Below are 25781 nucleotides of genomic sequence, written 5' to 3'. Positions count from 1 at the left end.
TAGGGTGGCTGTGAAGGTATGGACAGGTGGCAGTGATGTGAAATTCTCAGTGTGTGCCTCACACAGAGTTAGGGGACCGGAATAACAAAAGATTGTTATTAGTAATTCATTGAATCATTTCTATCTGCTGCCTCCAGCAAAGGGTTTGCAGTAGTTGATGTGGCGTACTTTCGTAAATGTAATATATAGATTTAAAGAGAAAAAGGACTAGGGAAAATATGAATAGATGAGGATATTAGTAGGTGGGAGCCTAAATATAGCCTCAGATTTGTGGTGTCACAAATTTAGGTGATGACATCCTTGCTGGTCAAAGAAGAAGGAAAAGAATGATCTTGGTTTGTAAACAAGCAACAAGCAGTGTAGGGAGGTGGGAATTGTGTGCTTTGGGCTTACTTCTACTATAAAGTCTTAAAAAATGTATATGCACTGATTTTTAAAGAAGAATGTTATTTTAATAAAAATCAAGCAAATGGACACAGACAGACCGGGTCAGTGCCGTAGGTCTCACTCTTCCAGCACTTGGTTTAGAGTGAGGCCTCTGCACGTGCTGACTGAGTGAACTGACTCAGGTCCCGGAGGAAAGACAGAGCAGTCTGGCAGGTTCTCCCTTCCTAAGGGGAGTTGCCTATCGGAGCACAGCAATAGGAGGTAGGAAATATGATCAGTTATACTTCACTGTGTCACTCGGGCTCCCAAGGTTGCCGGTGTAACGTTCAAATAATATTCATTTATTTGATAGGTACAGCGAGCCAGCGAGAGAGAATTCCTATCTGCTGGTTTACTGCATGCAACTCAGAGGTCTCCCACTTGGTGGCAGAAACCCAATTAGTTGAGCCATCACCTGCTGCCTCTTGGGGTCTGCATGAGCAGGAAGCTGGAGTTCGGGGCTGGAGCTGAGTACTGAGCCTGGGCACTCCAATCTGGGATGTGAGCATCTTAACTGCTGGGTCAGATGCTTGCCTCCTGGTCTAACTTTGAACATGACATTTTGTTTTCATATTTTTTCCTATGCCTCCTTCATATGTTTGTTTAACTATCCATTGTAAACTTACAAAGTTATTCAGGTGCATTGTAAAATTTCTCTTTATATAAAATACCTATACTGCTAAACTGATGTTATTTTGTTTCTTTAATGTAACTTAAAAATATACATTATTTTGGGGAAGGTTTCTTGCTTAGTCTTAGATCTGTATTTTCATGGTACATGCATAGTTCTGTCTAGCAGGGTACAACAGAGTATTTGTCTGCAGTAATGAAATTCTGCACTCAGTTTTTTTGCATTCATAACTCTGTGAATAGAAGTCTAGTTTTGGGGCCGGTGCTGTGGCGTAGTGGGTAAAGCTGCTGCCTGCAGTGCTGGCCTCCCATATGGACGCTGATTCGAATCCTGGCTGCTCCACTTCCGATCCAGCTCTCTGCTATGGCCTGGGAAAGCAGTGGAAGTTGGCCCAAGTCCTTGGGCCCCTGCGCCCACATGGGAAGACCTGGAGGAAGCTCCTGGCTTCAGATCAGTGCAGCTAATTGGGGAGTGAATCAGCGGATGGACGACCTCTCTCTCTTTCTCTCTCTGCTTCTACTTCTCTCTCTCTGTAGCTCTGACTTTTAAATAAATAAATAAATCTTTAAAAAAAAAAGACTTGGGGTGCAGGCGTGGTCTTTGGTGTCCAGATGATGGGAGGTGGCACATGGTCCCACTGTACTCTGCAGGGGTCAGGCACTGAAGGTCACCAGAACCGTGAGGGGTCTAGAAACCATGTCCTGGAGGAAGCAAAGAGCAAACTGACTATTTGGCCTGGAGAGGGAAACGTTTACTAGGACATATCAGCTGTATGCAAACGGCTGAAGAGTGAGCCCGCTGATAGAATCTGATAGGTTCTGTGGGGCTCCATCTGTGTCAGACATATTCTATGTTTGCAGGGGTAGGGCAGGGATGCCGAATGTGGGGGTGCAGCTTTCTGAGACTTTCTAATGTGCACAGATCCCAATGCTGTGGACTACATTTGGAGGTTGCCTGGATCATGCCAACTGTTGAGGTTTTTTTCACTTCTAAATTCCTTTATTAAAAAAGTGAGCTGGGTGGGTGTTGTGGCACAGCAGGTTAAGCCACTGCTTGGGACACCTACCACCCATATTAGAGGGCCTGGGATTGAGTTCCACCTCCGCTTCAGATTCAGCTTCCTGCCAATGCATCCTAGGAGGCAGCAGGTGATGGCTCAAGTACTTGGGTCCCTGCCACCCATGTGAGAGACCCGGATGGAGTTCCCAGCTCCTGGCTTTGGCATGGCTCAGCACCAGCCATTGCAGGCAACTGAGGAGTGGACCAGCGGATGGAATATCTCTCTTCCTCTCTTTCTTCCTTCCTCCCTCTCTCTCCCTCTCTCTGTGTGTCTCTCTCTCTGACACACACACACACACACATTCCCTGTCACTCTGCCTTTCAAATAAATATAAAGAAATGACTTTAAAACATCTTTAAAAATGAGCAAAGCAGCCAACACTCAGGTATTACTGACCTTTGGGACATGTAAGGTCACTGGACTTTTTACCACTAGATGTACGAGACTGGCAATGAATTTTCTCCTAGCTACTTGGTCTGCCACCAATCAGGGCTGCTGCTGGGTGAACAATGATGACTTGGCTACCAAGTGGCCAGGCCTATGTTTTCATAGGCCCTGGACTTTCCTACTCTAGATCCTTGACATTTTATGTTTGGGAAAAATTCTTTAGAAAATAACAGTGGAGGAATGAGTGGGAGAAACAGTGAGCTCCAGGATGACCGCCAAGCACCAGTTTTGAAAAGGGAGGAGCGAGTTTGAAAAAGCTGTTTGGAGATTGTGCAGCTGGGGTCACCCCGCAGGAGACTGGAGCCTCTGGGATTGGGCTCCTTCTCTTACCTGATGCATTCCACAGACTCTGGCCGGGACTTCAGATCTTGATCTTTGGCTGCTACTCCGAAATGAATAGGAAAGAGCCCCCCGAGGATAATGTCCCCCTTCTTCTGGGCTCGCTGGTCGGGCCCATAGGCAGAGGAGTACCAGGCAAGAGCCAAGAAAATCAGACAGCGGCTAGGGAACGCCATGATCCCGCCTTCTCTCCAGGGGAGACACAAGCGTGACAGTGGGCGGGGGCCCTGGGAAGTTTCCCTTGGTGCAGCTCGCTCCCTGCCGTGGGGGCCCAGAGTCTATGCAGTGGCTAAGGGCAGAACAGATGCCACCATGCAGTCTGCATCTCCATTCCTGCCTTCTCCATGGTGGACTTGTACGGCAGGTGGTCCTTGAGTCTTTAGAAACTGCATTCATGTAGAGATTGCCCGGGATGCTTTCTGAAAGAAGAGGGAGACAAAATGAATGCAGCAAAACCTAAATCCCATCTTATTATGATGTCTGCCACTGAGGTGGCTCAGAATTCCCATTCGGAGAGGGTTTTGGGGGGTAGCAGGTGGAGAAGGCATGGCTTAGAGGCACATTTACTGTACTCCATGCAAAATGCAGAAAACTTCAATTGTCCCTGTTGGAGAAGGATTAGATTTGGCTATTAGAGGCAACTTTCAAAATCGGTCATTGATAAGCCAAGGCCTTGTTGATAGTATTGCTGGATTTTAATCCATCCATCTGCATGAATAATGCATAAAATTGGCATAATAGTCCAGCTCCTTGTATTATGTTAATATTAATGATATTTTATTCAGCACATATGTTCTTAAAGAGAATACAGAATGAGTGATATTTAGCTTCAAATTTGACTTTGAACCAAACAAAAATGTCAGATGAGACCGCTTTTTAAATTTATTTATTGTGATACCACCCTTTCTGCCTGTTTCTGTGAAGATCTCTGGTTCCAGTGAGTGATATGACACTCTCCAAGCCTTTTAAGAAGAGTTCTTATAAAGGATTCAGCTACAGCAGAGGTCATGGTGTGGCCTACAAAGCTCAGCAGCTGGACCCAGGGGCAAGGCTTCCTGCTGCGGGGTGAGCAGCTTGCTGGGAACTCTCTGCTCCTCTCACTTTGTGCCCTGATGGACACCCCATCCTGTAGGTCAAGTACCCGGCCTCTCTGGAGGTTCAGGGCCAAGCACAGGAAGTGTCAGCTGGATAGCTCCACCTGCATGTCCAGTTCTTCCTTCATCATTTTGCATCACAGAAAACAACATGCCATCCACGGAGACACAGAGTGAGAGCCATCCTTACCCCTTCTCGTCACTGCCCTCCTTGTTCAATCACCAAACTCCAAAGATTCAACTTCCCGAATCCCTCTGGAGTCTAGCCACTCCTCCCCACTTCCAGGGCCATTGTTTCGTGTATGGATTTCCTGCAATGATTTCCTAACTGACCTCCCTGCCTCCTTTGTGTCCTTTCAGAAGTATTTGGATGCAGGAAAACAACTGGTTTGGGCTCTGGGGTTAAACCTGGCTTTGAATCACAGTTCCACTCTTCCCTAACATTGGACTTTGGGTAAGTCCCTTAACCCCTATGGCCTCAATAAAATAATGCTCGGGGAGCCCTCAGCGCAGTGCCACCAGTCAACTCAGAAAATGCTGGCTCTGATGAATGCCTTTCAAGCCTGCCTCTCGCTCCTCTTCCCTTTGAACTTCACACTCCAGCTTTCCTGAATCTCCGTTGGGTTCTCAAATATCCCAGGCTTTTTAAACAACCCAGACCTCACACACACTGCTCCCCCTCCTTGTTCCCACTGGCCTAATCTTCACTGGAAAACATCTGCTTATCTTTGAGCTTTCAGATGTCCAGGGCTGAGGGGTCTTTGTGTGGTGGTTGAAAGGAGCTCCCTCTGGGGCAGACACATCCCTACCTCAAGGTGCACAGCTTGAGGAGCAGGGCACAGGTTCAACCGCAGCCCAGGCTGACCCCTCAGTTGTGCAGTAAGCAACTTCCAGGACCGTCCAGAGAACTCGCTCTGAACCCCCGGAGTGGGAAGGTCCTGTTGTTAAGAACACAGCCTCTTGCATCTTGAATGTGGGAGCGCCCTTCTTCAAAGACACCTGGTCCTGGATTGGAGCCATGTGTGTAAATGCTTGCTCCCAGAGCCCAAGCTTTCAAGCAGGGTCGCATGCTGCCTCTTGCTCCTTAGGAGTCCCACTGCCTCCTTCAATAACCATTCTGAGTGAGGCTATTGCCCCCCCCCCCATGGAAGGAGCACCCCAGAGGGCATCCACCTGCTGTGGAATTGCCTCCAGTGATGCCTGGACACCCATGAGCCTTCTGGTTTCCTAACTCCAGCTCTACCTTTAGATTTTGGGTTCTTTGCTTGGACCTTGGTCGCAAGTTCATTTACACTCTCTAAGTACCAGTGCTGAGACCTGGAACTATAAAGGTGACAGATACACGCAGGTTCCCATCCTCGGGGCTCCCAGTCCAGTGGGCAGGCACGCTAGTGTAGAGATCGGGAATTTATCACAACACTCAGAAGTAAATTTAAAAAGTTGTAACTTTGTTTTCTCTAACGAGTTTCAACTTTGCCCTTCCCCCTTCTCTCCCACCACCTAGTACAGAGACCGAGATGGTAAATGCTGAATGAATGTTTGTAGAATGGATGCTTTAAAAAGAAAGCATTTTGGAAAGAAACAGAAGTTCGCATATATTCATCTAGGCATTTTGCTAGGTCCTTTAAACATTCAATGTATTTTAAACTTCCCAACGGTTTTGCAGAGAGGGAAATACCAACTCCACTTTCCAGATGAGGAATAGTGTCTCCGTGTAGTCTGCTTACTCAAGTGAGAAATGCTGGCACTTGAATTAAGAATGCCTCAAGCCTCAGCATTTTAAGAAGTGCTGTGTACTGAATTAGGCAGTAGAAAGAACATTATAACCAACTAGGGTAAGGCAGCAGGACCTGTTAAACTTTTCCTGTGAAAGATTAACTCCTCTTGGGGAAACTTATTAACTTCATTAGTCCGTTCAACAGAAAATGCACGGCAAGAAGTAGTAGATGAGGGAGAGATTGCAGGTCAGTTTGCAGTAGTTAACTCTGCCGGTCTGATGTAGTGTCTGAACCACCGCCCTTTCTCATCCAATTACCAGGGTCTAATTTGCTCTCAAAGCTGAGAGTTGCTCTAGATCCTCGGTGTCCCTACCTTCCCTCCCTCGCATGCTGATTCTGCCATCACTCTCTGTCTGCTCCAGCCCGTTCCATTCCTGTCACACTGCCTTTGTCCGGTTTCTCCTTGTCTTTAGCATCTTTGATGCTAAGGCTTTCTTTCCTCTACCTCACTCCTCCCACTCCCTAGACAGCAAAAAACCAGGGCAGTACCAAGTGTGATGCTACTACAATGGCTCAACAGCTGGGGTTCAGGGTTGTGACTTCAGCTTACAGTAGTTAAAATACAGAAGTCCTTGTGCAATTAGTAACAACACTTCAGTGTTAAACTCTGTGGTAGACTTCTAATTGACCCCCTCGTTTCTGTTCCCTTTATGCCACAGCAAGACAACTTTCAGCTGGATGAGCAGCTGTCCAAAATAGACGGCTCTTCCAAACTTCCTCTCTGACTCTGCGTGGTCAGGTACTAGGTTCTGGCCAAGGAGCTGTAAGTGCAAGTGTCCTGTGACAGCTTCCAGGAGCCTTGCTTAAGAGACAGTGGCTGTTTTCCCTTCTCCCCTTCAGCCTCCTTACTCCATTCTGTTGTGTGGAGGCGGATGTCGTAGCCAGAGCCCATCCTGAACCATAGGCCACATCCTTGGGAGTGGTGGTGCCAAGAGCTAAGGGTTTCAGGAGCAAAGCCTCCATATTGGACTATTCCTGGTCTTTGACAGGAGAGAGAGGAAGGTTTCTGGCTTATTTAAGCCACTATCATTATGATTTTTTTTAATCAAAGCTGTCTCTAACAGTATCTAACAGTCACAAACGCATTTGTTCTCCTTATTACAGGTTTATTCCATTTAAATCATACATAATCATGTTTGCTCTCCTGCCAAAGAGTATTACATGTGAATCTGAAGCCAATATTTGCTCTTTCTCTCAATGGCAGATATATCTTGGAAGGAGAAATGAGCCGTGGAGCAGCTGGGTTTGTGTGTAGAAGGTCCTCAACATCATGAGGAGGGATCAGTACTGACAGATGACTGCTCACTGAGTTCCTCGTCCAGGAGATGTGGGATGGGAGATGTGGGCACACTGGTCTATGGGTTCCATAGTTCATGAATATGGGTAATTATTTCATAATTCAAAAACATTAATTGAATACCTTTATGTGCAAGACACTAGGGAGAGCCGGACACTAGGGAAAGAAAATTGCAATTCTTGCCTTCAAGATGCCATAGTTTAAAAGGAGAATAGAAAGCATATTGTAACTACAGTGATAGAAAAGCTACAAAGAGGCATGGATTAAGTGCTGAGACAGAGAGGAATGATGTCCTCTGTCTAGTGATTGTCAGGAGAGAGAATTACATCAGGGTGGCACCTGTCTCTTCCTCACCGTTGTAGCTGAGCACCAAGCACAACACCTGGAACTTAGTATATTCAACAAATATTTGTTGAATGAATGAATGAAGTGTGACCAGTAAACAGGGACTGGCTGAACAATTCCAGGACAGGCCTAGGGAAGCGGTAATCCCATGAGACTGAAGGTTCCTGTGGACGGGGCTTTATCATGATCACACTTGCATACCCAACATGGAACACGGAGCCTGGTACTGAATGGATGCTCCAGAAAGAAAGAGCTGTTGAGCTTGGATTTGCCCACACATATGTGCGTGACTTCCCCGGGTTTCAGAGTCCAGGATGCGTTCCCAGAGGGGTAGCAAGGGGAGGTTAGTAGTATGCCTCGCAACATTTCAATTTCTGTCAAAGTTAAAAACCACCCCTTCGCTCTCCACAGCGGCTTTGACGTTGCTGGCAATTGTGTAACTCCTAAGCAGAATCATCATGTCCCTATGTCAAGTGCAGAAAGCTGAGGCACAGACCCTCTAAACAAAACCACGCCTGGAAGTTAAAGGCACGACAAGCTCAATTTCCCAACTGAACTACAACTTCTCAACTCCTAGATTGTAGAAATGAGAACTCTAGGTTGTCTAAGAAAATATGGCTATGAAATCAAATTCTATTTCCAAGAGAATGCACTTTTTTTCCTAGGGTGAGCACACGGATTCGTCTCCGGTTTATTGTACTGCAACCTTTGCCCTCTTCCATCCACTAATCATAAGGAATCCTCCCGGTGGGGTTGGATGCTGCTACTACAGAAACGCGAAGCTTTTGGGATTAATGAGGGTGAGGAGGGTCAACACAAACCCCGTGTCCCTGGCTCTGGTTACAGCCTGTTTTCCCTCTCGCTGATGACATACTCCCGTATGGGTTTCCATACACACTTGGGGCACAACTGCCCAAGAGTTAGGGACCTCTTATCTGCCATCATCACGCCCTCCTCATTCCTATGCCAGACCTCATTCCTTCTGCATGAGAGCAAGGTACATCTTGTTGTAAAATGAGGGTCCTCTTTCAGCACTGGGGGGACCACCCAGCGGGGTCACACTCGACTGCGCCCTCCAGCCGGCCAGTCTGACGGCCAGCTGCTCGCCTTCTCACCCTCCAGCTTCCTGACAACAGGTGTGACTTTTGGAGAGTCCATGCCTCATTTAGCCCTGGTAATGGCTTAATTGAGTTGGAAAAATGCAAGGACAGGAGCGTGATAAAAACCAGCTGAGCTGGGTTCCTGTTAGTCATTGGAAAAAGCGATCCCGGAAGGGAGGAGAGGGATGAACCAGCAGTAGGGAGGAGCAGCTCAGGGTGGGGAGAGGGAAGCCTAGACCAAGCCGGTGGAGGAGATCAATGGGGAACGCTCACATCCATTAATGCTGTGCTACGAGCACCTCCACGACCGGGCCTCCTCTGCCCCGCCGGTGGCCTGGTGTGGGGAGGGGCTCCGGGTGGATGTGTGCAGGTGTGGAGTGCCCACCACCTGACAGGAGTTACCGATTGCTATCTCAAAAAGAAGAAGAAGAAAGATCAGAGAGTTGAAGGTGTGAAAATTCAGGGTTAAACTAAAGATAAGAAAAGCTCCTTCTCTTCTTCCAAATCTTGCCGCTGTGTGCTGGCTGTGGGCCTTGGCATTGCCAATGCCTGGGTCCCACACTGAACAGAGTCGCTGGGGACACAGGCCCCGGGTTAAGACACTGCTTGTCCTGAAATGGCTGATGCCTTAAATAAGCTCTGCTCATGATATGCAGACACCCACAGGGCAACTGAACCGGTTCATTTGAAAATCAAAGGTAGGCAAGTCATTTCTTTAAAAAGAAGCACACCAGAGTCTCAAAGTCCTAGGGAAAGCATCTTTGCATGGAAAAATGTCCTGGCATTGTCTTTTCAAGCTTGAAAGAGACCCCGACTACCCAGGGTGGCACCTCCCAGCCACACCGCCCAAGACGTGCCACCTGCACTGTTCTGGGGAAGAAGTGTGGGAACCCGCAGGCACTCTGTGCCACGTGGGCACATTGGCCTCCCAAAGGCTCTGACCAGTCCTGCAACAAAGATAGCTGCTTATTTCAGCACAGACACTTTTTCTCGTGCAGGACAATGTGGAGGTGTGGTTCCAGCAGGAAACACAGCATCCTTACCCCAGCTTCTCCCAGCCTCTCTGGCTGCAGATCTGAATAGGAGGCTATGTCGGCCGGCGCCATGGCTCAACAGGCTAATCCTCCGCCTTGCGGCGCTGGCACCCCGGGTTCTAGTCCCGGCTGGGGCGCCGGATTCTGTCCCGGTTGCTCCTCTTCCAGTCCAGCTCTCTGCTGTGGCCCGGGAAGGCAGTGGAGGATGGCCCAAGTGCTTGGGCCCTGTACCCGCGTGGGAGATAGGAGGAAGCACCTGGCTCCTGGCTTCGGATCAGCACAGCGTGCCAGCCGTAGCGGCCACTGGGGGATGAACCAACGGAAAAGGGCACAGCATCCTCTGTAACCCCAGGTATGACATTCCCAAGGGCAGGGCGGGAAGGAGGGCAGACTGAGGGAGCGAGGGGGAATGCTGATGCCTACTTAAAGCTGCTGTCTTGTCTCAGGTGTGTGCTCTCTTCCTACTCCAGAGGAAAGTTTCTGCTGTTCCCCACGAGCTGGAGCTTGCCTTTCTCCCACTCCCACGCAGCTCCCCTGGGCTCAGACGGTGTCCCCATACAAGGACCACTGGGGACAGTCAGTGGTGTGGTAAACCAGCTCTCTGAAGGCACAAACAGAGGCCCGACTTGCATTGTTTGCTAAATACTCCCATCAAGGTCAGTTTCAAGGTACCAATAGTTTCAACAACCAATTTGCAAAATTCTGGATCTTACATCACTGGCTCTCCAGGGCCAAGAGAAGGCTCTCAAATAAATAAATAAAATATTTAAAAAAGGAAAAGAAAAAGAAAAAAAAATACATTAGGCTTTCAAATCTGTAGCTCAGCCCTAGCTAACATAGGAGCCTAAGGCATGCATGTTAGCATTCTGATGTCATTCAAGGCATTATTTTTTCCCCTGGCTCTTTTTTTTTTTTTTTGACAGGCAGAGTTAGACAGTGTGAGAGAGAGGCAGAGAGAAAGGTCTTCCTTCCGTTGGTTCACCCCCAAAATGGCTGCAACGGCTGGCGCGCTTCATCTCTCTGAATCCAGGAGCCAGGTGCTTCTCCTGGTCTCCCATGCGGGTGCAGGGCCCAAGCACTTGAGCCATCCTCCACTGCCTTCCCGGGCCACAGCAGAGAGCTAGACAGGAAGAGGAGCAACCGGGACAGAATCCGGCGCCCCAGCCGGGACTAGAACCCGGGGTGCCGGCGCTGCAGGCGGAGGATTAGCCTAGAGAGCTGCGGCGTCGGTCCCCCTGGCTCTTATTTTACCTCAATTTCCTCACCAAAGTAAGTCTTTGAGTTTTATAAAGAGTGACAGGGGTGTAAACACAGGAGCAATCACGCAGATAAATCTGGGGCTTAGCTCTGGGCATGAGAGTTCCCCAGGAGAAGCTCCTGGAGTCTTCAAAAGCCATTTTTTTTAAAAAAGATTTATTTATATATTTTGAAAGGCAGAGTTATAGAGAGAGAGGGAGAGACAAAGATACCTTCCATTCACTGGTTCACTCCCCAGATGGCCACGATGGCTGGGGTTGGGTCAGGCTAAAGCCAGGAGCTTCTTTTAGGTCTCCCACACGGGTGCAGGGGCCTGAGCACTTGGGCCATCTGCTGCTTCCCCAGGCGCATTAGCAGGGAGCTTGATGGGAAGCAGGGCAGCTGAGACTGGAACCAGCATCCGTAGGGGATGACAGCATGGCAGGCAGCAGCGTTACCCGCTTTGCTGAAACACCAGCTCCAGAAAAGCCATTCTCGTTCATTGAATCAGGGTGGATTTTAGCAGACTAACAGACTGTCTCGGCACACCAGGTCATCAATACGACATATGAAAGGCTAGAGGTGGAAACAGCCTAGGAAGTTTATTGGGTTTATAGTGGAACCTTCTGCCAGGGGCTGGCATGCTGGCACAGTGGGTTAAGCTGTGTGACTGCCATCGATATCAGAGTGTTGGTTGGAGTCCCAGTTCCTGTGCTTCCTATCAGCTCCCTGCTGATGCACCTGGGAAAGCAACAGAAGATGGCCCACGTACTTGGGTCCCTGCCGCCCACAAGGGAGACCCTGGATAGAGCTCCGGGCTGCACTCCAGCAGCTGCAGCCGTCGGGGGAGTGAACCAGCAGTTGGAAGTCCTTGCTCTCTCTCTCTCTCTCTCTCTCTCTTGCTCTCTCTCTCTCTCGCTTTCTCTGTCACTCTGCCTTTCAAAACAATAAAAGAATCTTAAAAGAAAGAGTCTGTTCCATGCATGTTTGAATCACAGCGGCCAATTTTATCATGAAGAAGAGCTGGAACGCACAGCTCGCTGACAAAACTGTGTGAGGCTTAGCGATCACAGGGAAAGCGTTTTCTTTTTAGTGAAAAAGCAGATCATTCCCCAGACACCCCCTCCTCCTCACGTCATCTCAGTGCACACTGTGTCTTAAAGATACATTCAGGCCTTCAGAGAACTAACCGTACCTCCAATTATAACATGAAATGCATTTGTCAGGGGAGTTACTTTAGTTGTAATTAGACCACAGGTGCACAAAATCGGATTAATCATAATCCTTGGTTGATTACACATCCTCATATCTAGTCCATGCCTGGCCTGTTTTTATTTCTTTATTATTTTTGTGATGAACTCACCCTCTGGGACTCTGCCATCCAAAACAAGGATCATCAGTAGCAACCTGCCTGAGGTTTTCCTCTCCCACTGCCCTGACCCCTCCCGTCAAAAGGCCATCATCCCAAAATGCAAGGTCCTTACTCTTGCCTTCTCTCCCCACCCCACACTTTGAAAGCATTTTATAGATCATAATAGGGAGAATGCACACCAAAATACTGGGGGGGATGGATCTCAGTGAGGAAATCCCGGGTTCCTTCTTTTTTTTTAAATTAAAAAGTCAGCATGTATTACTTTTAAGTCAGAAAAGGTTCTTGTAAAAAAGTCATTAAAAAGATGGTTATATAAATGTTAAACAGGCAGGGAGAATCCTGCAAAAAAGACTTTGGTCAGATCTTTTACTTCTAGTCATACTGCACAGCTTTTGAAATATATTTTGAAAAATATGTTTATGGATACTTCTGATTTCTTAAAATAATCCTTTTTAGTTTTAACCTTATATTTAACCCTATTTCTCTATCTCCCTGATCTTTCTTTCTTTCCTTTTTTTTTTAAAAAGATTTTATTTATTTTAGAGGTAGATTATAGACAGAGAGAGGAAGAGACAGAGAGAGAGGTCTTCCATCTGCTGGTTCACTCTCCAATTGTCTGCAACGGCCAGAGCTGGGCTGATCTGAAACCAGGATCCAGGAGCCCCCTCGAGGTCTCCCACATGGGTGCAGGGGCCCAAGCACTTGAACTATCCTCTACTGCTTTTCTAGGTCACAGTAGAGAGCTGGATGGGAAGAGGAGCAGCCGGGACTAGAACCAGCTCCCATAAGGGATACTGGCGCTGCAGGTGGAAGATTAGCCTACTGTGCCACAGTGCTGGCCCTCTTTCTTTCCTTCTTAAAATATTTTTAATTGGCATATGGATAAATCATAAGTGACTTATCCCCACATAAATGCATCCACATAAGCAGAATCCAAACCAAGAGCTGGAAACAGCACCTGGAGTCCCCACTCACCCTCTCCCAGTCATTGCCTCCCCCAGGGTGACCGGTGGCATGCTCTCCAGTATCATCGAGTGATTGGTTTTCCCTGGTTTTGAACTTGGTGTAAGTTCAAGTGATGCATACATATTCTCTTGCTCTGGCTTCTTCTGTCCAACATTATGTTGGCAAGATTCAGCTCTATTGTGTGAAACCAGTGTGTTTTTGTTCATGATTGTATAATACAAGCATATGTCCCTTACCAACTCTCACAAAGCCTGAGAGGTGGCCACTGGGCAATGTCATCCTTGTGTAAGCACCACAGAGTGCAGTCTGCAGACCGAGTGGTGCCGGTCACTCACTCAGTGTGCACTCAAAGATGCCATTAACCCTGCATGGCCAAGGCTGCTGCTGGCATCCCATGGCACACTGTTTGACACTGCACCTTCTTTGTTAATAAATGGAAGGGATAACTCTAAAATTATGATATAAAAGTTTACTGGGGCCAGCGCTGTGGCATAGCGGGCAGGGCCGCTTCCGGCAGTGCCGGCATCCCATATGAGTGCCAGTTCAAGTCCTGGCTGCTCCACTTCCGATCCAGCTCTCTGCTGTGGCCTAGGAAAGCAGTAGAAAATGGTCCAAGTGCTTGGGCCTCTGCACCCACATGGGAGACCAGGAGGAAGCCCCTGGCTCCTGGCTTTGGATCAGTCCATCTCTGGCTGTTATGGCCATCTGGGGAGTTAGCCAGAAGATGAAAGACCTCTCTCTCTCTCTCTCTCTCTCTCTCTCTCTCTTTCTGGCTCTCTGTAACTCCATCTTTCAAATAAATAAATAAATAAATAATTTTTTAAAAAAAAGTCCATGGTAAATACATAAACCAGTACCAGTCATTGTTATTATTATCAAGTAATATTTGCAGTCTGTAATTACATGTGCTGCACTTTCAAACAACTAGCAGTGCAGCAGGCTTGTTTACACCAGTGTCATCACGGACATGTAATGGATTTTGACTGCCATGATGTCACCAGATAAGAGGGTTTCTTTCTGAATATCATAGGAGCACAGATTTTTTTTTTGAAAGATTTATTTATTTGTTTGAAAGGCAGAGTTTTAGAGAAAGAGGGAGAGACAGAAAGACAAACAGAGTGAGAGAGAACTTTTCTATCCACTGATTCACTCTCCAAAGGGCCACAACAGCCAGGGCTGGGCCAGGCCAAAGCCAGGAGCCTGGAACTGCATTCATTTCTTGCATGTGGGTGACAGGGGCTCAAGTACTTCTGCCATCATTGGCGTTTTCCCAGGTGCATTAGCAGGGAGCTGGAGTAGAGATGGAGCAACCAAGACTTGAACTTGTGCCTGCATGGGATGCCAGCATCACAGGGCGTGGCTTAAACCACTGTGCCACAGTGCCAGCTGCCTGATTACAGTCATGGGGCTACCACTGTACACACGTGCCCATCATTGACTAGAAACATCATTGTACAGTGCAGGCCGTATTCTTACATGATCATATCACGTTATCCATTCTCCAGTTAATGAACTGTTTTAGATTATCATCAATAGTGTTTCTATGATCATTCTTGATCATATCTTTGGGTAAGTATACACTGAATACATTCCTGGAAGTAGAGTTGCTGGATCCTAGTTTGTGTATCTTTAGCTTCAGTAGATAGTGCCAACAAATTTCCCCAAGGGTTTGGGCCAATTTATCTTCCTGCCACAGTATATGAGAGTTTCTGCTACTTCATATCCGTGCCTACCCTTGGTACTATCAGTCCATCTCATTGCAGTCACCTCTTGCCTTCCTTATATATGGCTACTTTGTATCTACCTATGCTCTTAAAAAACATTTAAAATATTTAGTTGTCTCAAACTTTGAACATTTTATTTTGCATTCATCTATGTTGTGTATTACTCTAAGTCATACTTTTTTTTTTTTTTTGACAGGCAGAGTTAGACAGAGAGAGAGAGACAGAGAGAAAGGTCTTCCTTCCATTGGTTCACCCCCTAAATGGCCGCCACAGCTGGCGTGCTGCGCCAATCCAAAGCCAGGAGCCAAGTGCTTCTCCTGGTCTCCCATGCGGGTGCAGGGCCCAAGCACTTGGGCCATCCTCCACTGCCCTCCCGGGCCACAGCAGAGAGCTGGACTGGAAGAGGAGCAACCAGGACAGAATCCGGTGCCCCAACCGAGACTAGAACCCAGGGTGCCGGCGCCACAGGTGGAGGATTAGCCAAGTGAGCCATCGCGCCAGCCCTAAGTCATACTTTTGATGGCTGTGTAATAGTCCACTCTGTGTCTATGTCTCTATTTATTTTCTTTCCCATCAATGGGCATTTGTGTTTTTCCACAATGCAGCAATTCTTCATTCCAAGTTTGCTTTGGGACTGCCCAGTAAGCATGGAAGCATTCTACGGAGTTTTAAAGACATTTAGAATGGATAATTGCTGTTAGCTTCTTGCAAATGTCCAAGACTCAAAATGATATGCACTTGGTGTTTCATCACGGCATTCTAAAGATTTCCCCTCCCAGTTAACTAAAATCTTATCTATTTTTACATCAAGGCTATTTTCTCTTACTTAGTTTACCCCTGCAACAAAAGACCAGGGCCAGACAACTCTGACTTCATTTATAGATAGAATGGAATCACCTTCACCTTTCCAGGCTTAACAAGCCAAACTCCCCTCACAGCTCTCTGCTGAGGGCTTTCTCATAGTCTTCAGAAGATGCTTGCTAATACCCTGTGGATATTTTCTAACTTCGTCGTGTCATTTTGTTAAATAAGAACAGGTGCCTTACTTTGAGACGAGCCTGAGGGTGAAAGCAACTGAGCTCCGGCCTTTACATAATGGATCTCAAGACATGTTTGTTGCCTTTTGCAACAGTGCTATAATCTGGCTGCCTCACAGCACATTCTGGCCATCTGGGCCCTCCTTGCTTTTCTATTGTACCTTGGTTCAGGCAGTCCTTTCAGAATCTAGGTTTGTATATATTTTTTCTTCCCAAATATATCACATTGTGATTGTTCAAATGGAATCCTAGTTTGTTTTTGAAGCACTATGTTTGCATGAGAAATTCATTCTGAATTTGCTTTCCATTTTTCAAGAAACATGTCTGTCCACCAGTGAGGCCAAGAAATGACTGATTTGTTGGACGGCCTCTCCAGCTTTGTCCAAGGGGAAGCAAGAACCACAGTTTAAAAAGTAAATCCTGGGGGGCCAGCGCTGTGGCATAGTGGGTAAAGCTGCCGCCTGCAATGCTGTCATCCCATTTAGGCGCTGGTTTAGTCCTGGCTGCTCTTCTTCTGATCTAGCTCTCTGCTATGGCCTGGGAAGGCAATGGAAGATGGCCCAAGTCCTTGGGCCCCTGCACCCACATGGGAGACCCAGAAGAAGCTGTGGCTCCTGGCTTCGGATCAGCACAGCTCCAGCCATTGTGGCCATCTGGGGAGTAAACTAGCAGATGGAAGACCTCTCTATTTGCCTCTCCTTCTCTCTCTGTGTAACTCTTTCAAATAAATAAATACCACCACCACCACCCCCCCCCCCCAAAAAAAAAAAAGAAAGAAATCCTGGAGCATGCCACATTCAGTTGCTTCTGGGAAAAGCCTCGCCATTGCAAAGGACCCCCGAAGCAGGCCTAGGGAAGGACTGTTTCAAACAAGCCTTCTTCCAGGGCAGCCCACGTGTGTGTCTGTGAGCCTGACTTTGAAGCTGGGTTGTCCGACACATACTCCCATGTGGTGGAAAGCCATCAGACTGCTTCCCTGTGCAGCGAGCCTGGGGGTGAGGGTGCCTGCCTTCTCCACATTGGTGTGCCTGGGTTCTACACTCCACTCTGGCTCCTGACTCTTGCTTCCTGCCAGTGTAGACCCTGGTGGGCAGTGGTGCTGACTCAGGGAGTTGGAGCTCTGCCAGCCACATGGGAGACGCGGATTGGCTTCCCAGCTCCTCCCTTCCACTTGGCCCAGCTCCAGGCGCTGCGGGCATTTAGGAAGTGGGAGCATTCTCTGTCTGTCTGTCTGTCTCAGTCTCTAAAGGGCCTTGTGTAGGCCAGTGTGTCTTAAAGCAGCCTCAGCTTGTTATAAATGCAGATTCGTAGGTCACATCCTGACCTGCTAATCAGAGCCTCTGGGGTGGGGCCCAGCAGCCTGTTTTAACCAGCCCCCTGGGTGACACCGGTGGACACTTGCGAACCAAAGCCAGGTTATCTTGTATCTGCATTAGCTTAAGGGCATGGTCTGTTCTAGACCCTCAAAGTTGTTTCCTAAGAATAGCTTTCAAAACATATCTTTTTCTTCCAACACTGTAACGCTTTTATAAGCCAAGCAAAAAATGAATTGTGAACAGATCGGCTTCCTGTCACTTCAGTTTCCCTGAATTCATTCTGGTGTGATAATTGCTAACTTCTTATGAAACCCGTATTCTAGGAAACACAGTCCCGAAATCGCGGCTGTACACATGACTTTCTGAATCTCTCATCAGTACATGTGGTCTGTGCACTTGAGAAATGACCATCACGGGAACCAGAGAGCGCTCCTCCCCTTCTCTCCTGGCCGAAGGCAGGGGGCTGAGCTGTCTGCTCACCATTCCGAGGCCGTCCAGTGGGTCCAGGAGTCCAGGGGCCCCTCAGACATAGGTAGAGTGTGCTTCACAAGCCCGCTGCCAGCTGTGGCTGGAAAGCTTGTTTGCAGACCGACTGGCATCGCCCCCACTAAGAGCTTCTTGTGCTGCAGGTGCGACCTTGCGGCTTTAAATCGCACCTCCAGGGTGGGGGCAATCTCTTACTCAGAGCTGGCAGAGGAGGGGGCCGAGCCCCTGGGGAGAGTTGGACTGGCTCCAGGAGATCCAGGCTGTCTTGTGCAATCCTTGTGGCTTTAAATCATGCCTTCAAGTTGCAATCTTCTACCCAGAGCTGGCAGAGGGGGGGCTGAGCCCCTAAGGGGGAGACAAGCTGTCTCCATGAGACCCCCACTATCTCCATGAGCCCCAGGCCAATCCACATACAATATGTGACACCCCGGTCCAATGGGCTCCCCCACAGAATGACCCAGTGAAAGAAGCAGTAATGCCTTAAAAACCCGGACACTCCCTCAAAGCCAGTGTCCAGCTCGGGCACTCCGCCTGCTCTCCTCTCGGACCAGACGCTTGTTCTGTCGCTTGCCAATCAATTAAAAGTTTCTTTTCTGTCTAATAAAAGTTTCCACCTCTTTGCAAATTGTTTCCTGGCTTTTTATTTCTGTACCAAGCTGAGGAAAAGAACTCACGAAGCTCGCTCCCACAACCGCCCTCCTCCCCTCTGCAACTGGTAACGAGTTCTCTGTCTTTCCCCGGCTCCTTTAAACTCTGATCTTTCATTATTAAATTACTTGACCGAGCTTGCAAAATGAACACATATTCTTCACAGGCAACCCGCTGCTCTCACAGGGGACCGTCTGGGACTTTACTCACAGGTGGCAACTGTGGAAGTCACCTTCTCCACCCCCCTCCCCCATCCCCCACCTGTCTAGCACTCTTTCTCCAGGGACCCTGAGGGCCTCCTTTTGGGGACTGGATGGCCTGCACCACTCCCTGGAACTCTCAACGTCTCCCTGCCTACACCTGAGCCTCGGCCAGTGGCTTCCACCAAGCTGATGGGGGAAGAAGAGATGACCAGGGTCTACCTCCTCTTCCCAGGCCTGATAAAGGGCTCTTTCCACCCGTATTCCCTACTCCTCTTTCGAAATACAATTCTATCCTCTTAATTTTGCTTTCTTTTCCCTCTTTCCCCTTCCACTTTCATTTTACATAACATTTCAGACTTATTTTTAAAGCCTTCTGCTAACATATCTGATGAGAAGTCAGCCTTTTAAAAGCCGGGGGTAGGCCGGCGCCGTGGTTCACTAGGCTAATCCTCAGCCTGCGGCGCCGGCACCCCGGGTTCTAGTCCCAGTTGGGGCGCTGGATTCTGTCCCGGTTGCTCCTCTTCCAGTCCAGCTCTCTTCTGTGGCACGGGAGGGCAGTGGAGGATGGCCCAAGTGCTTGGGCCCTGCACTCGCATGGGAGACCAGGAGAAGCACTTGGCTCCTGGCTTTGGATCGGTGCAGCGTGCTGGCCGTAGTGGCCATTTAGGGGGTGAACCAATGGAAGGATAGACCTTTCTCTCTGTCTCTCTCTCTCTGTCTAACTCTGCCTGTCAAAAAATAAAAAAATTTAAAAAAGCTGGGGGCACAGGTCAGTCCTCTGCATCTCCTTTGGCTGTGCCTGTGTGTGGGATGGCTCAACCAGCTGTTCTTGTAAATAAAGTTTTCCTTAAATACAGGCGTGTGTGCTCACTGCAGAATATCTATGGCTACCCTGGTGCCACCAGGGCAGCTCTGTGTAGTTAGGACAGTGATTGCCTGGCCCATACAAAGCCAGCAATATTTACTCCTTGACCCTTGAGTGAAAGGCTAGCAGAGGTGGGGAATGTCCTGCCCACGGGCCACGGAACGCCCACGAAATCATCTGATCTGGCGGAACTCAAAATCCCAGAAATCTAGAGCAGGCATTTTAGAGTTGAAAATTTGGCATGGCCCATGAACGTTGTTACAAATATCCACATGGCCTTTGGCAGAAAAAAAGATTCCCCAGCCCTGAGACCCGCCCCCCACCCTAAACTGAGTACAAAGAAACCCCCACTGTTGACACGGCCTGGGATCGACAGCTTTGGAAGTAGTGGGGCGCCTGTGATAGCCACCGCTTCTGCAAGTTAAAAAGTGTGGATTCGGGGCCTGCGCCATGGCTCACTTGGTAATCCTCTGCCTGCGGCACCGGCATCCCACATGGGCGCCGGGTTCTAGTCCCAGTTGCTCCTCTTCCAGTCCAGCTCTCTGCTATGGCCCGGGAAGGCAGTGGAGGATGGCCCAAGTGCTTGGGCCCTGCACCCGCATGGGAGACCAGGAGGAAGCACCTGGCTCCTGGCTTCAGATCGGCTCAGTGCACCGGCCATAGTGGCCATTTGGAGGGTGAACCAACAGAAGGAAGACCTTTCTCTCTGTCTCTCTCTCTCTCACTGTCTAACTCTGTAAAATTAAAAAAAAAAAAGATTTATGAAAAAAAAAAAAAAAAGGGTGCGGATTCGCTGGCTGTCTCCAACTCAGAGGACTAAGAGCCAGAGGCAGAAGGCCGTTCTTTCCCCAGTTAGCATCTGACTCAGGTGGCCCAAGTGTGTTTGCCATCTGTTTAACGCTGGCTCACATGTACAGAAGAGAGTGGGTTCTGTGGTGGGGACTCCCCCCGGTGAAAACTGTGAGCTAAGGGTGGGAAATCCACGCTGGGAATCTAAACCATGAGCAAAACAACTCTTGCTGCCGTAGACACTGCCCCAGCGGGCCAGTTCCACTGGGCACCAATGGCTTCCTGGGAAGATGACATGAAGGGGGTAAGATCAGTGTGGTTTGGTTGGGAAACAGACAAACGTCACCTCGCGAGGAGCCTGTGCACACTCTGGGCGGGGTGTAGGCATGAAAGGAGAAGCCCAGGGCTTCGGGGGAGGGAAGCGATGTCTGCTGTGGAGCTGGTGGAAGGGGGTGGTGGTGGAGAAATCTCCCCTGTGAAGTTGCCTCTTGGATTTCTCTTCTCCGTGGTATTCTCTGCTGCAAGCCTCTGAGGCTCACAGCCGGGTATTTTTGGAGAGAGAAGAAGAGAGCAGTTGGGAGTTAACGTCAGTGTCCTGCGACAAAGCCCCCCTTCATGCAGGGCTGGAGTCAAGCTGAGGCAAGAGAGGGGCCCTGGGCTGCAGAAGGTCAGGGGGCCCCATTTGTACTGGCCAGCTCTGCACTTGCACCTGCGAGTGCCCAGCCCGGCACAAGGGCCACCTCCATGTTTGGGCAACTTGGGTTTTTGTGCCCATAGCAGAGAAGAACTAAGTGTTAGATGATTCTAGAAACAATTTAGAGAATTGGGGCTTGTGTTAGGTGATTTAGGGGAGGGCTTCAGAAAGGGGGGCTTTGTATGCTGTCTGGAGTGTGGTAATTTTATGTGGTATGTACTAAACTCTTTTTTTAAAAAAAGATGTATTTATTTATTTGAAAGGTAGAGTTATACAGAGAGGAGAGAGAGACAGATTGATCTTCCAGCTGCTGGTTCACTCCCCAATGGCCGCAACGGCCGGAGCCGGGCCAATCTGAAGTCAGGAGCGAGGAGCTTCTTCCGGGTCTCCCACACAGGTGCAGGGGCCCCACGACTTGGGCCATCTTCTACTGCTTTCCCAGGCACCTTAGCAGAGAGCTGGGTTGGAAGTGGAGCAGTGGGGCCTTGAACCAGTGCCCACATGGGATGCCGGTGCTGCAGGCGGCAGCTTAGCCCGCTGAGCGCCGTGTACTGAACTCTTATCCAGAAGGAAGACTGGGGCCCCTGAGGCCGTGATTATCAAGCAGCAGCAGTCACTATTCAGGGCCAGGACAGGGGGACGTCCGTGTGTCTGTGGCTGGGACTGCGCGCGTGCTGTCTCGGCGTGTTCAGCCATGGCAGGACGGCTCTTACTCTGTCCTTGTCTAGCCCGGTCCCGGAGTGGCCACACTCGATGCTGATGTTCTGTGAGGTCGGTGCTGTTCAGGGCACAGAGGCCTGGCTTGGAGCAGCGGTCACATTCAGGCCGCCAGGCTGGCTTTCCCGTTCCTAGGCGCCCATTTCAGTTCCTGTGAAGTCACAGTCACAGGACCGGGGAGTTGGAAAGGGCTTCCGAGACCAGCTGCTTCGAGCCTCTGGGGCGTGAGTGAGAGAAGCGCACAGGGTCCCCGCCTTGTCAAGGACCTGCAGCCACTTGGTGGCACAGCGGGTGACTCTGGGAGCCCTGCCGCCTTCCCAGCCTCCCCTCCTAAGCCGCTGTCCCACTTCTGCACCCCAGCCCGACCTTCCTCCAGCTCCCCATGGCCCCCATTCCTTCTCGGGCCGTGCCCTTCCCACAGGCTGCCCCTGACCTGCACCTCTTCCTTAATTCCTTTGCCCATGCCCTCTGGGGCTGGCTCAGCTCTCCACTGCCCGAGGCAGCCTGTCCTCCTCCTGCAGACCCCACTCTCAACAGCGCCCAGCACTTCCTGGCCAGAGCCCTCCCTCTCTCCAGGCAGCCAGGTTCCTGGGTCCCTTTGGGTGCTCAATAGTGAATGGCAGCTTTACCCCAGGGCCCATTGGAGGCGGTACCTCGATTCTTTTTAGGCTGCATTAAAAAAAGGATCCTGAACTCTTTTCTGGGGTTTCAATATAAACTCAGCGTCTGATTGCAAGTCAGGAACACAACAGGCCGACGCAAAAATGCTGAGGTGTTGGAAGGACGCGAGCCCGAATCTGATGACCCAGTGCCGATGTCCTCCTTCCTGTGATTGCTATCTGCACATGCGGGCAAAGGCCCGCGTGTGGCCAGGAGCCCCTCAGACCTCCACACCACGCAGCAGGCTCCGGCTCAGGGGCAGCCGTGGGCTGTCTATGGCTGCTCGGCCAAGCCCATGCATACTGAAAGTGTTAGGAGAATGCAGGGTAGGCAATAAAGAGGAAATAGTGCCAAGAGAATTATTGTGTGTGGGTGGGTGGGTGGGTCCCGCTGAGATGCTTATGAGAACCGGCTGCTCTTCCTAGAGAATTGCACAGAGGCATAAAATTTTACCCACTTGGGGCATTTCACACTCCTGAAAAGCAACGACGTTAAGTGACTTACAGATCACACAGAGGCGAAGCAGACAGCACTGGCTCCAGGTGAACCCAGGGTACCTGTCTCTGGCTCACAGCCACTAGGTGGAGGCTTGGGGGTTGCTGCATCTGTATCGAAGGAAGACCCGAAGTAGGAGGGGCGGATGCTGACTCCTCCCTGCAAAGAAATCTGAACTGATGGGGAGCAGCTGCAGATTCCCCCCCACCACCACCACCCCCCACCCCCCGGGTAGTGTCAGGTTCCAAAGGTGCAGATGCCAAGCCCTTGGGTTTCAGACCAATGGGGGGAAGCAGCGAGCTGGTGAAGAAATCAGAAGGTAAGGCCCTTTGGCTGAAGAAGCCTGCTGCAGGGGATGCAGGCCTGGGAGGGATCAGGGACGGTGGCTCCTGTCCTGGCTCCGCCAGCGCGCAGGGCACCAGCTGCAGCCCTTCCTTCTCTCCCCACCACGACACGGCTGGGCAGCTGGGGCTCCCTCATCCCTCGAAGTCCCTTCTTCGCCGGTGGAGCCTGGGTAGGAGGCTGGGCTTCCGCGAGGCCACTCTCCCTGCGCCCTCCCCTCTCCCTCCTGCAGCGGCGCGGGGCTGGGGACGCCCTCGGGCAGCAGGTTCCTTTCCCCGCTGTCAGCAGCCCCGGCTGCCCCCGGGCAGCGCCGCGCCCGCATCCGCCGCGCGCCGGGCTGCACCGGAGCAGAAAGATCGCGGCTCGATTTGCAGCCGCTGCCCGGCCTTGGCGTCAGCAGGACGCGGAGGTTGTTTGGATTTGTAATGCGCGGCGCCAACGGCATGGCCTTCCGGGGACCTCCTGACAGGTGCCCGCGGGCCTCCGCGCCAGGGCCCCTCAGCTGGCCTCTGAGGATCCAGTTCTGACGTCCTGGGCCACCAGCGGTTACGATAACTTTAGACAGACACTTCTGGGCGGAAGGAGTGCGTCGTTAGTAATGCCAGGGCCAGAAGGCATCGCCAAGTAGGTTCAGTAAAAAGCTCCCATTTTACGAACAGGTAAACTGAGGCTGAGAGAAGGGCCGCGGCTTGCCAGGGTCACAAGGCCAGACTCTAGCAGTGTTAGGGGCACGATGTGAATGTGCACGCTCTCGTTTTGTGGTTTACTTGGTGACGCTTCTTGTTTTTCATTTGTAGCGCGCAAACTCCACAATAGAAAGTAAACCGCGGTGGAAAGATCCGACCTACCGCATCGTTAAGGTTGCCGAAGGATGCAGAGTTCTAGATTTAAAAAAGGCATTAGGAGCCCTAGGTACAGCTGCATGCCGTGGGCGCCTGCATCGGGTGGACTCCTGCAGGTCCTGCCCACAGCCATCCCCGTGATTAAACCAAGAACCCCACCTTCCTGGAAATGCACGTGAATGCGCACCCCTGGCAAAGCTGGAAGGCGGCTGCTTGTGTGTCCTGATTTTGGGGTGGGCAGGGAGAGGTCAGAGGCTGGTAAGAGTGTTTTAGCAGACTTTACAAATGGAGAGGGAAAAGCTGAGACTTCGGGATAAACTCCACACTCGCAGCATCTGTGTTGTGGGGGTCATTTAAGTTGCAACTCAGAGGCTTTTGCCATCTTGAAGGCACTTAAGGGCACCCGGTCATTTAGAATAAGAGGCTGCCTGTGGGGTGGATTTGCGAAGGGTGGGGTGCGGAGAGTGGGGGGGGGGTGTGCATGGGCAAAGGGGAGGGGTAAGGGTGGAGGCTAGACAAGGCGACGCTTAGGAGCCTGGGGCAGTAGTGTCTAGAGCATGCACTCAGGTCAGCCTGTGCAGCAAAAGCGACAGGGCCAAGCCTTCCATTCAGGTGTGACGATGTCTGGTATATCAGTCCCTGGCAAATCTGTGCTGTCACCCCCTCTGCTCCTCCTAGTGACCAGTCCCCTCAGTGCCGCTCTTTGCGAAGACCCCAGTTCCAGCCAGAGACAGATGAGTCTACATACAGAGAACACAAGAAACGTGGTCACAATCTGAGGAGGCCACGCTCCTGTCCAGGACTCTGGCAGCACTTTCTATCAGCAAATACTGGAACTCCACGCCCAGGAAGAGAGCTTGGAACGCAGACGATGCAGTCAGGATAGAATATTGTGCAGTCATTAACATGGCATAAAACTACCTAAAGACATGGGATAATGCTCATGATATGCCTACAGAAAGGAACTTAGAGAACAGCCTGACCAGTGAAACCAATCTGTGTTACAAACATGAACAGAGGGCGGGCATTGTGGGCCAGCAGTTTGAGCCATGGCTTGGGACACCTGCATCGCCAATAGAAAGCCTGCTGTTAAATCGCAGGACCTCCGCTTCCAACCCAGCTTCCTGCCAATACATCCTGGGAGACAGCAGATGTTGGCTCAAATGCTTGGGTTCCTGCCACCCATGTGGGAGACCTGGATGGAGTTCCTGGCTCCTGGCTTCTGCCTGGCCCAGCCCTGGTTGTTACAGGCATTTGGGGGGAGTGAACCAGTGGATGAAAGATTTCTCTCTGTCTCTACCCCTCTCTCTGACACCCTGCCTTTCAAATGAATAAATAATAAATCTTTAAAAGATATGAATAGTTTTAGGTAGAAAATATGGGGCATTATTTACACCCCTGCAAGCTAGACCAAAGAGCGATTACTAGTTTTAGTCCCACGATGCTGAAAATAAACAATGGCAACAGCAAACTTACACACACTTGGGGTGATTGACTCGTCCAGAATTAAATAAGGGATAACTGGCAAAGCCTCAGAACCAGTTTTCAGAGTCCCAATTCCATGTCCTACCGCTGAACCATTCCCATACCGCTAATCCATTCCTCCCTGAAATGCTGGTGTTCCCAGTGGGCCAATACATTTCAGGAAGATGTGCTATTCTGAAGTAACCATACTGCTGTGAGGATCGATTAGATGCCCTTAAAAAAACAGAGGGATTGTTTGTTGTTTTGCTTCTGGCTTTGAGAAATGATGCAGTGTCCTCAACAGACATCTCCCTGCCTCCCTGAATCTTTGGTGAGAAAAGTGGGATGGGCAAGGTGCCAGGCGCTTTCTGCAC

The 25781-nt window shown here is 50.0% G+C and overlaps 1 protein-coding gene across 2 annotated transcripts in view; it reads right to left on the bottom strand.

The window, feature by feature from the left end:
* The window catches only part of CASR (calcium sensing receptor), a 29605-nt gene extending 26526 nt beyond the window's left edge, over positions 1-3079 (bottom strand). For both annotated transcript variants that reach the window (XM_062177068.1, XM_062177075.1), the window contains exon 1: positions 2895-3079. In XM_062177068.1, the coding sequence (XP_062033052.1) occupies positions 2895-3079 (185 nt within the window). The remainder of the gene's footprint in view (positions 1-2894) is intronic.
* Positions 3080-25781: the final 22702 nt, after the last annotated feature.

Source organism: Lepus europaeus, chromosome 2 (assembly GCF_033115175.1).
Source record: "Lepus europaeus isolate LE1 chromosome 2, mLepTim1.pri, whole genome shotgun sequence".
NCBI lineage: Eukaryota > Metazoa > Chordata > Mammalia > Lagomorpha > Leporidae > Lepus > Lepus europaeus.
This window is presented reverse-complemented; position numbering and strand designations above follow the sequence as displayed.